Source organism: Oryx dammah, unplaced genomic scaffold, assembly GCF_014754425.2.
Source record: "Oryx dammah isolate SB20612 unplaced genomic scaffold, SCBI_Odam_1.1 HiC_scaffold_28, whole genome shotgun sequence".
Taxonomy (NCBI): domain Eukaryota; kingdom Metazoa; phylum Chordata; class Mammalia; order Artiodactyla; family Bovidae; genus Oryx; species Oryx dammah.
Genome location: NW_024070212.1, coordinates 77,647,437 through 77,659,915, shown reverse-complemented (window position 1 = coordinate 77,659,915; position 12,479 = coordinate 77,647,437). Strand labels below are relative to the sequence as shown.

The 12,479-nt window shown below is 35.7% G+C and overlaps 1 protein-coding gene across 2 annotated transcripts in view; it reads left to right on the top strand.

Annotated features, from left to right (window-relative positions):
- Positions 1–12,479, top strand: part of LEPR (leptin receptor) — a 74,004-nt gene that overhangs the window by 44,562 nt on the left and 16,963 nt on the right. For both annotated transcript variants that reach the window (XM_040232661.1, XM_040232660.1), the window contains exons 9-15: positions 570–769; positions 3,403–3,551; positions 4,639–4,798; positions 4,916–4,998; positions 8,740–8,956; positions 10,693–10,875; positions 12,280–12,375. In XM_040232661.1, coding sequence (XP_040088595.1) covers positions 570–769; positions 3,403–3,551; positions 4,639–4,798; positions 4,916–4,998; positions 8,740–8,956; positions 10,693–10,875; positions 12,280–12,375 — 1,088 coding nt within the window. The remainder of the gene's footprint in view (positions 1–569; positions 770–3,402; positions 3,552–4,638; positions 4,799–4,915; positions 4,999–8,739; positions 8,957–10,692; positions 10,876–12,279; positions 12,376–12,479) is intronic.

Sequence of the window (12,479 nt, the reverse complement as noted above, 5' to 3'; positions counted from 1 at the left end):
GGCCAGGTGAATTCTTTACCACTGGGTCACTTGGGAAGCTCACCTGACTATATGATCCATATATAAGTCAAGAATTGGTATTATTTTAATTATATTGCTTTGAACTAGAATATATTAGGGCAATGTCAATTAAGATAATTTACTATCAATTATGTTTTCAATTTGTGGTAGAATTTAATGTGCAAGGAATTTACCTTCCTTTCCATCTCAGGAATGTCCCATTACCATTTATGATCTTTATTTTAAAAATCGATCACTGAGCTATATTAGCATAGCTTCCAAAGTGATTTAAGTCCTATCTCTAATTGGATCCTTCTCTCCTTATTAGAAAATTGTCATTTACTTCAATTGCATACTCACTTACTGTCAAGTGAAATATTTCATAAGTGTTTTCTGTTTTTATGGAAAGATTGTAATATAGCTGGGAATTCAGAAATGCCTTTTCAATAAGAACAGCTACTTTTAGATGGAGCAAAAACTGTCTATTTTAAACAACAAAAAGTCTTCTCAGATATCTTATTGCTTTCATCATTGCTGTATACTTATTGATTGTTTTTGTATCTTTTAAGGAGCAGCCTGTACTGTTCTGATGTTCCATCTATTCATCCTGTATCTGAACCCAAAGATTGCCACTTGCAGAGAGATGGTTTTTATGAATGCATATTTCAGCCAATCTTTCTATTATCTGGCTATACAATGTGGATTAGAATTAATCATACGTTGGGATCACTGGACTCTCCACCAGTTTGTGTCATTCCTGATTCTGTGGGTACGTCAAAAACTATATGTATGTCTTCATTTTTATTAGCAGATTTGGATTCAGACTGATTCAGGGTAACAGTTGAATTTTGCTATTTTCTGATCACACTAGATTAAAAAATTATTTTCCGATCACACTAAATTAAAAAATTATTTTCCTATTTGCAGTGGGATTGAAAAAAAATCAGCCTTAGACAATTTTACAATTTTTATTTTACTTATAGTACAATTTTTTAACAATAGGAATATGTTTAGCACATAATTTGCTGAGTTATATTGGTTACTGGGTTTAAAATTTGGTACTAATATTATTCTAAATAATACACTATTTTATGTTTTTTTCTCAATATACATATGGCAACATCTGATGTTTTTAATATAAAAGTTTAATTTGGATATTCTGATGGTTTTTGAAATCTGAGTAGTCATCACTCAAAGCTTAAATTTGTAAGGCTGGGTAGGAAGCAGAAGGATTCAAAATAACTCAAGTGAAATAAAGAGAAAATAATCAAGACGATGACATCCATCATAGTATTTTTAAAAGATATTTTGATTTCAAAGGACAAAGAGAACCCTTGGAAATTTTGGTATATTGCTCCCAGTATCACTGTGAAATCTTTGAAAAACAGCCCATTTATGGTTGTCTGGCAAAGACAGAAGAGTATCTTTTGATGCTGTATACTATTTTGTTGGGAAATTATATCAAAAATTAATATTGGTCCATTGTATTTTCAGATAATTAATACATATCTGACTTCAAATCTAAATTTTATTAGATATAGAATGAAACTGTCATAATCAAAAAAGTTTTCTTTCAATATGAAGTCCCAATGAATTGATCTGCCCTCTTCAGGTCCCCCACTAGCTTGGTTCTATTTTAAGTGATTTTATTGTAAGGAGTACTTCTCTGATACTAAATATCCTAGGGTAGCAAAGACTTCTTCTACACCCCTCCCCACAAACAGGCACAGATATACCCTCGCACCTATTATGTGACAACTGCAACATGGATTCAGTTTGATATCTGAACGATTTTTGATGTTGCTCTTTTCAGTACTAATATAAGGCATTCAAGTTGGACTTATATTGCCTACTATATGCTAGAAGACACTGAAAATTCAACTTTGGGAATGACAGCTCCTCATTTCACTAGCTTTGTTAACTTGGGCTAGTTGCTTAAATGCTCCGAGACTATTTAATCACCTATAAAATGTAGAAAACTCCTACTTCCCTAAGGTCGGTATTCTGGGGATCACATGAACTATTGTACTTCAGATCATTCCTTGTACAAACTAGGCATTCATGGGATATATAGATGTGATGTCCACAGGATTCGGTCAAGTGCAATCACAGATTTAATGCCTTAGGATCTTTTGGAAGCTCATACTTTTCTTGAGGAGGAATTATTAATACCTTTTCAAAAGGTGAAAAATATGTCATCATACTGGTTGGGCCTCCCTGGTGGCTCAGAGGTTAAAGCGTCTGCCTGCAATGCGGGAGACCCAGGTTCGATCTCTGGGTCGGGAAGATCCCCTGGAGAAGGAAATGGCAACCCACTCCAGTACTCTTGCCTGGAGAATCCCATGGAGGGAGGAGCCTGGTAGGCCACAGTCCATGGGGTCGCAAAGAGTCGGACATGACTGAGTGACTTCACTGGTTGGTGAAGAATGTCTCCTTGGAATATGAGGAACTGAATAAGCATGAGATGCTGAGTAATAATAAAAAAAAAAGCTTAGGAGTTTTGGTTATCCACAGTCTGAAGAAGTATTGTTGATGAAGTCTGGAGCTTCAGATGTTCACACTATTGTGATTATGCTTTGAGATATTAGTCCCCAAATACATTGAGTTTGAGTAATGTCTTTTACTATTTTTTTAAAAAGCTCTTGCTGTCTGGTTCTCTTTGCCTTTGTTTCTACCTTTAAAAAACTTATTTTCCTCAGACTGTAGAGAACCAAGGCTTTACTCTGCAAGACTACCTCTGACCTTAACCTAGAAATACCTTTTAACAAACAGTAGAAAAGTTTGAAACCACATGTGTGGAAATGGATGCACTGTATATTTTTTGCTTTTAATTAAAGTTCTATATAGAAGAGTTTGCTATTAAATTTCTTATGTGTTCAGTATGGTGTCTTTTGCATGCAGAGACAATAGCTCCATTTCTAATCAGGTCTTACTATTAATTTGCAGAGTGACATGGACAATGAATTGACCTTTTTTCAATCAATAGCTCTATTTGCAAAATAGACATAATCTTTTTCTTATGTATCACATAAAGTTGTAGGGAATAAAATGAGACAATGAATGAGAAAATTCTGAGAAAGAAATGTTGCTTTATAAATACAAGGTATGGAAGATTATTGTTGCTAAGTTGTATCTGACTCTTTATAACCATATGGACTATAACCTGCCAGGCTCCTCTGTCCATGGCATTTCCCAGGCAAGATACTGAAGTGGGTTGCCATTTCCTTCTCCAGAGTATCTTCCTGACCCAGAGATTGAACTTGCATCTCCTGCTTGGCAGGTGGATTCTTTACCACTGAGCCTCCTGGGAACCGCAATGGAAGATTATAAAATCGTAATAACATTTAAAAACATTGTTACTGTTTTAATTACTGTTATATAATGCTTTAAATTTTTTTCTAGTGAAACCACTGCCTCCATCCAGTGTGAAAGCAGAAATTACTGTAAAAATTGGATTATTGAAAATATCTTGGGAAAAGCCAGTCTTTCCAGAGAATAATCTTCAGTTCCAGATTCGCTATGGTTTAAGTGGAAAACAAGTACAATGGAAGGTATTTTTTTCCTGGAAAATTTTTCAGCTTGCCTCACTAAATATTATTTCTTATAACTGTTTAAGAATTGCATAAGATTTATTTTACTGGCATAAGAATACATCCTCCTGTATTCTGTAGTTCTTTTTTGTTAAATTTTTGTTGTTGTTTAGTCGCTCAGTCATGTCCAACTCTTTGCGATCCCACTGACTGCAGCACAACAGGCTTCCCTGTCTTCTATTATCTCTTGGAGTTTGCCTAAGTTCTATCCATTGAGCTGCTAACCCTTTCAAGGAATGAAATGTCCTGTGATTGATCATTTCCCAAGGTGTGTTTTATAGAACATTGATCCCATAAAATGTTTCTTGAACAAAGATCACATTAAATAAAGTTTAGGAAACCTTGCATCACTATATGTCCCTAGTGTAGCATCATGATACTTTGCATGTTAAAGGTCTGGAGAAGTCCTGAATTTAAGAAACATGTGTGACTTTATTTCATCCTGTTTCTCAAACTCATTTTACCAAGGAATCTTTTTTCCTCTAACACACGTATTCGATGGGACACATTTTGGAAACTGCTTTTATCAAACAACCAGAATGACACCCACAGTGGCAAGTGAATATATGATACCTTTTTGTTTTGGCTTTCTGAAAGCAGCCTGCAAAACCTAGAAATAGCAGGAGCTCCCATTATGTCTAAATTACAGTGATTTCAGCTGAATGTGACAGTTTACCTACTTATCGAAGAGACTGAGTATCAGACAGGCCCTATAGAGTCGGCCCTATTTTAACCACTAGGTTAAAATTATTAAAAGTCTGTGGACAGAGGTTAGCACTAGGGTAAGAGGGTGAATGGGAAGTGAGGTTGCAAGAGTACTCTTGTCCTAGTCTTGTCATGAGATGGAAATTACAGGATGGCTAAGGCAATCCTTAACTTGAAGGAACTCACATTGTGAGCCTAGTAAATTTCTAAAGTCAGAAAACACAAAGTCAGTTCTCTCTTTGTTTTGGAATAGTGTTAGAGTTTAAAATAAAATGCACCTCAGGGTCTTTTAGCTCTATATGTGTTAGTAATGATCAATCTAATGATTTGACTTATTTTACAGATGTTTGAGGTATATGATGCAAAATTAAAATCTGCCAGTCTCCCAGTGCCAGACCTGTGTGCAGTCTATACTGTCCAGGTGCGCTGTAAGAGGCTAGATGGACTGGGATATTGGAGTAATTGGAGTATTCCAGCCCACACAGTTGTCGTGGATGTGAAAGGTCTGTAGAGGTTTTGTGAATGTGTCTTAAAAATGCCTAAGCACGTGCTTCAAATATGACTGAAAGATAATCCTTCTAAGATCATAGGTACAACTTGGGCTTCTTGTTATTTTGCAGTTCCTATCAGAGGACCTGAATTTTGGAGAATAATTAGTGAAGACACCACTAAAAAAGAGAGAAATGTCACTTTGCTTTGGAAGGTATTCCTGATTTTTATGTTATTTAAAATTTTACTTCTATATCCTGAAAGATTTACTTCATTGTAAAAAGATTTACTCAATAATACCATCTTTCGTAAACTCTGCAATCCCAAATTTATTTCCGTTTGAAGATGTTGATTACAGAGAGCCGACATGTAGAGTGGAGGAAGCACTGGCCTGGAGTTTGGAGACTTTAATTCTGTTTTTGGCTTGACATGGTGTAGTTAATCAGTGTTATTTTGACAGTCACTTAGACCTTTCACCCTCAGTTTCCTTATCTCTATCAACATAAGATTGGACTGGATAATATCTAGTATTCCTTCAAGTCCAAAAAATTCCATTAGTGTTTAATCCTAACCAGAGTAAACATGGCCTTCCCTACATACCTCAAGGACATTGAGATTGTTCTTTCTGTATGATGGCAAATATACAACAGATATTTCTAAAAACAATGCGTATAGAACTTAGCAATTTTGAAAGCATTCTTTCTCCCAAATGAATTGATTTCTGTCCCAAGTGAATGTATTTTTTTGGTTAGAATTTTCAGGGGATACAAACATTCAGTCCTTACAAACATCATTTGTCATTAGGGAAATCCATACTAGAACAACAATGAGATACACTACATACTTTTTAGGATGGTTAAAATCCAAAAAACTCACAATAATTGCTGACTAGAATGTGAAGCAACAGGAACTTTTATTCTTTGCTGGTGGTGATGCAAAACTGTACAACCACTTTGAAATATAGTTTGATAGATTCTTATAAAAAAACTTTAGTACTTTCATATAATGGAATAATCTGTGTGTGTGCTGTCTCTACAGTCCTGTCTGACTCTTTGTAACACTATGGGCTGTAGCCCAGCAGGCTCCTCTGTTCATGGGATTCTCTGGAAAAGAATGAGTTGAGTGGGTTGCCATGCCCTCCTCCAGGGGATCTTCCTGACCCAGGGATCAAACCTGTATTTCTTACCATTGGCAGGCGGGTTCTTTACCACTAGTGCTGTCTGGGAATAATATTCAGTAATAAAAAGAATATAAAGCCCTGAAAGATATGGATGAGTCTTAAATGAATGTTGCCAAGTGCTAGTGGCCTGTGTAAAGGGCTACATTATGATTCCACTTAGATGACATTCAAGAAAAGATAGATGTAACTATAGAGACAGCAAAAAGATCAATGGTTTCCAGGTGTTTGGTTGATGGGGAAAGGTTTGAATGGGTGAAGAACAGGGGATTTTTTATGATGGTGAAACTATTTGGTATAATATGGTCCTAGTGAGTACATGCTGCTGCTGCTGCTAAGTCGCTTCAGTCATGTCCGACTCTGTGTGACCCCATAGACGGCAGCCTTGTGTATTTCTCAAAATTCATAAAACCTTATAGCATAAAGAGAAAACCTTAATGTATGCAAATTAAAGATAAATCATTAGGGTGTTGGAGAATCCTAGCATGGAGTTTAGGCTGCAACAAGAGAATCTAACTGTACTACAAGTATATGAAACAACCTTACTGAAGGAGTTAGGCAAAAAAGGTCCAGGCCCAGGCAACCTTTTTAATGAGTAGATTCTTAAGAATAAAGTCAAAAAGAACTGTACATAATCACTGTATTTTAGTTGGTAAAGTCATTTTTCTCACAAGGTATGGGTTAACAGTTTTGATATCATTAGATATATAAATTGGAATTGAACAATTAAGTATTGGATGATGGGTGGTAAGAAGGACTCAAATTTGTTACTGTTTAGTTGATTATAGATAAGCAAAGAATGATCCATGTGGTAATGGATTAGAGTATGAACTCATGTTTAGCTTAATATGGATACAGATAGATTCACCTAGAAATTTTCAGTGGGAAGAACCTACAGCCAAGAATACCCAGCACGACTCTTGTTCAGATTTGATGGAGAAATCGAAACCTTTCCAGGCAAGCAAGAGTTAAGAGAATTCAGCACTATCAAGTCAGCTTTATAACGAATGATAAAAGAAGTTCTCTAGGCAGGAATTACAAGTGAAGGAAAAGACCTACACAAAATAAACCCTAAACAATTAAGAAAATGGTAATAGATCATACATATCAATAATTACCTTAATGTAAATGGATTAAACGCACCAACCAAAAGACAAACTGGCTGGGCGGATGAAAACATATGCATGCATACACTTCCACTTACCATATCACTCTACTTAACCCCCTAAATTGTATGTAATTATTTTATATTGTTAGGTTAATTATGTTTCCATTATAGCTTGTAATTTTAGTTCTCTTTTATCTTTTGTCTGGCTATTGATTGAGAAATTTCCATAGGTATGTGTGTATATAGATATAGTACACACACATATGCATTTCTTTAATCTGTCAACTGCGAAAGCCATATTCTGGTAGTAAGCAACACTCTCAGATTTGTTTCTAATACTCTTCTTCAATAAAGAAATTAAGGATCTGTGAAAAAATGCTTGGTAATAGATCTGAGGCAGGAAGTATACAAGATGAGCCTAGAGTAACTTGCAGGACTAGAAAGTAAGGAAGTTTATCATCAATTTTGTTTGAGGGTTACAAAAGTAAACATTTGTATATGAAAACTGACAGATTGTTTAAAAACAAAACGCAACTTTTGTATGATTTTTCATTTATTTCTTGCTGTGCTGTGCTTAGTCGCTCAGTGGTGTCCAACTCTTTGTGACCCCATGGACTCTAGCCTGCCAGGCTCCTCTGTCCATGGGGATTCTCCAGGCAAGGAGGGGCTTGCCATGCTTTCCTCCAGGAGACTTTCCCAACCCAGGGATTGAACCCAGGCCTCCCATGTTGCAGGTGGATACTTTACCGTCTGAGCCACCAGGGAAGCCCTTATTTCTTGCAGTGGCTGCTAATATCTTCTCACCACCTACCCAGGTTCTTCCAAGACCTGCAGGGATATAGTTATGTGTGTTTGTATTTATGTTTCTCAATTTCTGACTTAGAAGAAGAATCTCAATGACAAAAAAATCAGAAGCACTGCTCTAGTCTGTTGTATAGTGTCAAGCATTCTAAAGGTTGACAAGGTATTAGTAGCACTTAAATCTTACCTGAAACAGGTGAAGGTGATGGGCAAAGTGGGATGTATTGTTAATGCTCTGTAGGATGGAAGGATAGAATTGTACTAAGAATTTATTTTACACTGGTATCTTGGTGACCTGGTATGATTTTTTTAACTACAGGACAGACGTTCTGGGGTGCCTTGTACACTGTCCTGATGCTCTCTGTGACTTGTAGTATCAGGATGTCATGGGAAGGAAAAAAATGACCAGTCTTACTAAGACTGATAGAAGTGGTGATTAGTTTCTTTTCAGCTCTTTCTCATTGCTGCTTTACAGAAACAGAGGGTTATTCCTTTTTTTTGCTTCTTAGATGAAGAGACTGTCAACTCCCTATTAGTCTTTCTTTTCTCTAAAATTAGAGTGAAACTTCCTGGGAGAAAAGTATCCTATTTATATCCAAACTTCATTATCTTCAAGTGATTTATTCTCTGAGTCTTAAAGAAAAAACAAAAGCCATAAGGAGAAAACAAGTTTCCCATGTTCCATAGTCACCCAGACAGCTTCGGGGAGACTGTCAGAACAGCCCACACTTCAGCCTTGAATTTATCAGGGCTTGCTCTGGTCTGGCCCCTGCCTACCAATGGGAAATGTTTAATCAGAGTTCCAGGAGCTCGGCTGGTATAAAAAGCACTGTAGCCCTTCGGCTAATCAACTTTTGTGTTTACTGTAGCCCCTGATGAAAAACGACTCATTGTGCAGTGTAAGAAGATATGTGGTAAAACATCATACTTCCCACAATGGAACGTGGCTGGAAGATGTGGGAAATCACACTAAACTCACTTTCCTTTGGACAGAGCAAGTACATTCTGTTATGGTTCTGGCCATCAATTCAATTGGTGCTTCTTCTGCAAATTTTAATTTAACATTCTCGCCGTCTATCAGCAAAGGTAAGAAAAGGTATAGGGTATTAAACCTGTGCTCCTTTTAATATTTAATCTTTGCAAACCCCTCCCATTCTAAATGATCTTCCAAGAAGCCTACGATTCTCTGAATCAGTCTCTTTTTTACCTTTTATCTCTGTTTTGTCTAAAAAATAATGTAAGAGTATATCCTGATTATGTGATGTGGTCCTTGGGTTTTCACATGGTAGAACATTGTTGAAATAGTACTACAATAAATGTGAATGTTCTGATAAATCTAAAACTTTAAAATTCTGGGCCAGTGCGGGTTGTAGGTGAACGAATCTCTCTCTTTATATACGTATATACATATGCATATAATGTGTCCATATATATATACACACATATATATTAATAGGTAAAATACACATGTGTGCGTCATATATACTACATATATATATGTGATAGTATAACATTAGATAGGTACAAGTAATTGCTTAGATTTGAAAATAACTTGTATTTCATTTAATATGTGATGAACCCTCTTTTATTAATTTTTATATATTTGATTAACCAAGGAATTAAGAACAACTTTATATAGGAGCTTGTAGCTTGTATAGTATATTCAAAGTACAATTTTTAATGAAAAATTCAAATTTCACTTCCCTCTACTAATCATGTACCTTCCTGAAATATTTGCTTATTGCTTTACTTAGATGTGGCCTATCCTTTTTTTTAGTTCTCAGAATACTTTCTACCTTTTCTATGGTATTTTATATCCTGCCTTGTATTGTGATTACTTGCGTACATATAGTGTAAACTCTATGTAAGTTTCACAGCATTTGCACTGTATTTTACACTAAAAATATTCTCAATCAATATGTTCTATTAATAGAAATATTTGTTTAATGCTGTAGTATGCTAGGTGGTAGAAATTCCAATGTGGGTAAAATTATAATGGTCTCACAAAGTTCAATAGATGAGACAGACTTTAATCAAGTAATCATATAGGTTAATGCCTATTTACAAACTGAGATGCATGTTCCTAGGAAAAGAATATAATTTTATAAAAGAAAAAAAAAATAGGAGCCTAAACCAGTATTGAGGGTCAGAGAAGTTTTCTTGAGGATGTGGTATAGAAATTGAACTTCCATGAAAGGTGGGAAGAAGAGCTCCTTGAGAGAGGAACAGTCTGACCAAAAATCCTGCGGTCCAGGAGAGGACGTGAAGGACATCAGGGACGTGTGTGTGTGTGTGTGTGTGTGTGTGTGTGTGTGTGCGTGTGTGTGCGCGCGCGCGCGTGCAGAAAAGCCGACAGATGTGCTGAGACATGGCCCTTAGGGCATTGTAGGCATGAGGAGAATTTTGCTCTCACTTGGAGAAGTCTGGAGGCTTTGAAGTGGGACTCTGTGCAGAGGGTGTTAAAATGAGTAGTTTTGTGCTTTGAAAGCATGATTCCATCAGTGGGAGAGAAGAGTTGGGGGGAATTAGGATGATTAATAGGTTTGTACATTACTACAGAAGAGAACATCTTTTGACCATATCCAAAACTCTCTTTTTTGGATTTTAGGTAGAATCTTATTTATCAGTAGCATATATTTCCACATCTCTCTGCTTATATGACTTCTGTGATACAAAAATAATTGCCATGTTTTATATTTATTTGTGTAAATATCTGCTTTCTCTTCCTTCTTCCTTTTTCACTAAGTTTTCTGTTTCTAAAGACAACTTGGAGATTTTCATTAATTTTGAAGTTAAAAATAAATTTCCTTCTTTCCCCTCAGTAAATATCGTGCAGTCACTCAGTGCTTACCCTTTAAACAGCAGTTGTGTAATTCTTTCCTGGATGCTGTCACCCAGTGATTACAATCTGATGTATTTTATTCTTGAGTGGAAAATTCTTAATGAAGACAGTGAAATTAAATGGCTTAGAATCCCTTCCTCTGTTAAGAAGTATTATGTCCATGGTAAGCTTACTGTATTTTGATAAGTTTTTCCTATGGGTTAATATGACCCTACAGATTATTAATTCAAATAACACAGTTAATGAAAACTTCAAAAATATAGATAATACATCTTATTACCTTTAATTCTGTCACCTTGTCACCAACATTTAATTCTATTTCATTTGTTTTTCACTTAAATATCTATAGTTGTAATCATATTGTATCATTTATAACTTTTCTTCTGGTTGGTTCATTTGATATATCACAAACATGTTTCTATTTTATCCCCAATCCTGTAACCATTGTTAATGATTATATAGCATTTTACTACAGAATATACTTAACCATTTATTTATTTGAGGACATTTATGTTGCTTCCAGTTTAACCTTTTTTTAAAAAAATGAGTTTTAATGGCTTTTGATATCTACTGCCAAATTGTTTTCCCAAATTGTATACCAACTTATGATGTCACTAGCAATGAGTGGGAGGGCCAGGCTTAAGGTCTGATTAATAATTTCCCAAAAGTAGACCAATTACCCTGTAAGGTGAATAAAGTACAAAATGTAAGTGCACAGTACAGAATCTCCAAGTCTGAGTAAGCTTTAAGCAGGGAAGCTAAGGATTGCCATAGTACTATTTACAATGTCATCCCAAAGGCTCATACTTTTCATTCCAAAGACCCTAGAATTGAGCGTCAGAGTAAAGAGAAACAAATGACTGATGGAGAACTAAATTCAGTTCATTATTACTATTATTGTCCAGGTGGTTACTCTGTGCTTCAAAGGGATTTATCTCTTGTGGAGTAATATTTGTGCATCATTATCATTTGTGAAAATGCTAGATCACCAGTAGATCCGTTTGGAGCTTTGCTATGGAGATGGTCATCTTCCATAGATCTAGACACCTGGATATGTACAAAGATTTCTGGTCCCCATTCCCAAGTTTTTTACATAGGATCCCTAAGTCTTTAATCTCCCAACTCCCTTGAACATGGAAGCTGAGTAAACTGAGTCCCATGGGAAGGGACTATTGCTGGCTCTGATCTGGTGGGAAAAGAGGTAGAGCAGATTGTCCAGGAGAGGGAAACGGAGCAGCTCATGCAGCCCAAACTTGAACAAACTGACTGTCACTGGAACATGCCTTTGAAAAACTGAAATTTTCTATCTCTGGGTAGGATTTTTAAAACATTATTTGGAAAATTATTGGTGTTACTAGGAGAGTTTAGAGTGCTCAGATTGTTTTTGAAACTCCTCAGTTATATTTCAGCCCATAGATAGCAGTCATCAGTTTTCAATCCAGTGTCAATCCATAAATCATCAATTTTATATGCATGAAAATATGAGTCACTTAAAATTTTTATATAGATTTCACTCATTAATATTAACTCAGTAGGGATGACTTTTTAAAATATTTTTTCTCCTCAGATCATTTTATCCCCATTGAGAAGTATCAGTTCAGTCTTTACCCAATATTTACGGAAGGAGTAGGGAAACCGAAGATAATTAATAGTTTTGCTCAAGGTAAAAATTTTTACTTTTAGTTTCCTTCCACACAGATATGTGGTTTCTTCCTTAGTTAGCAATAATGCTGCCATCTGATTATTCTCTTTCTGATGGAATCATGG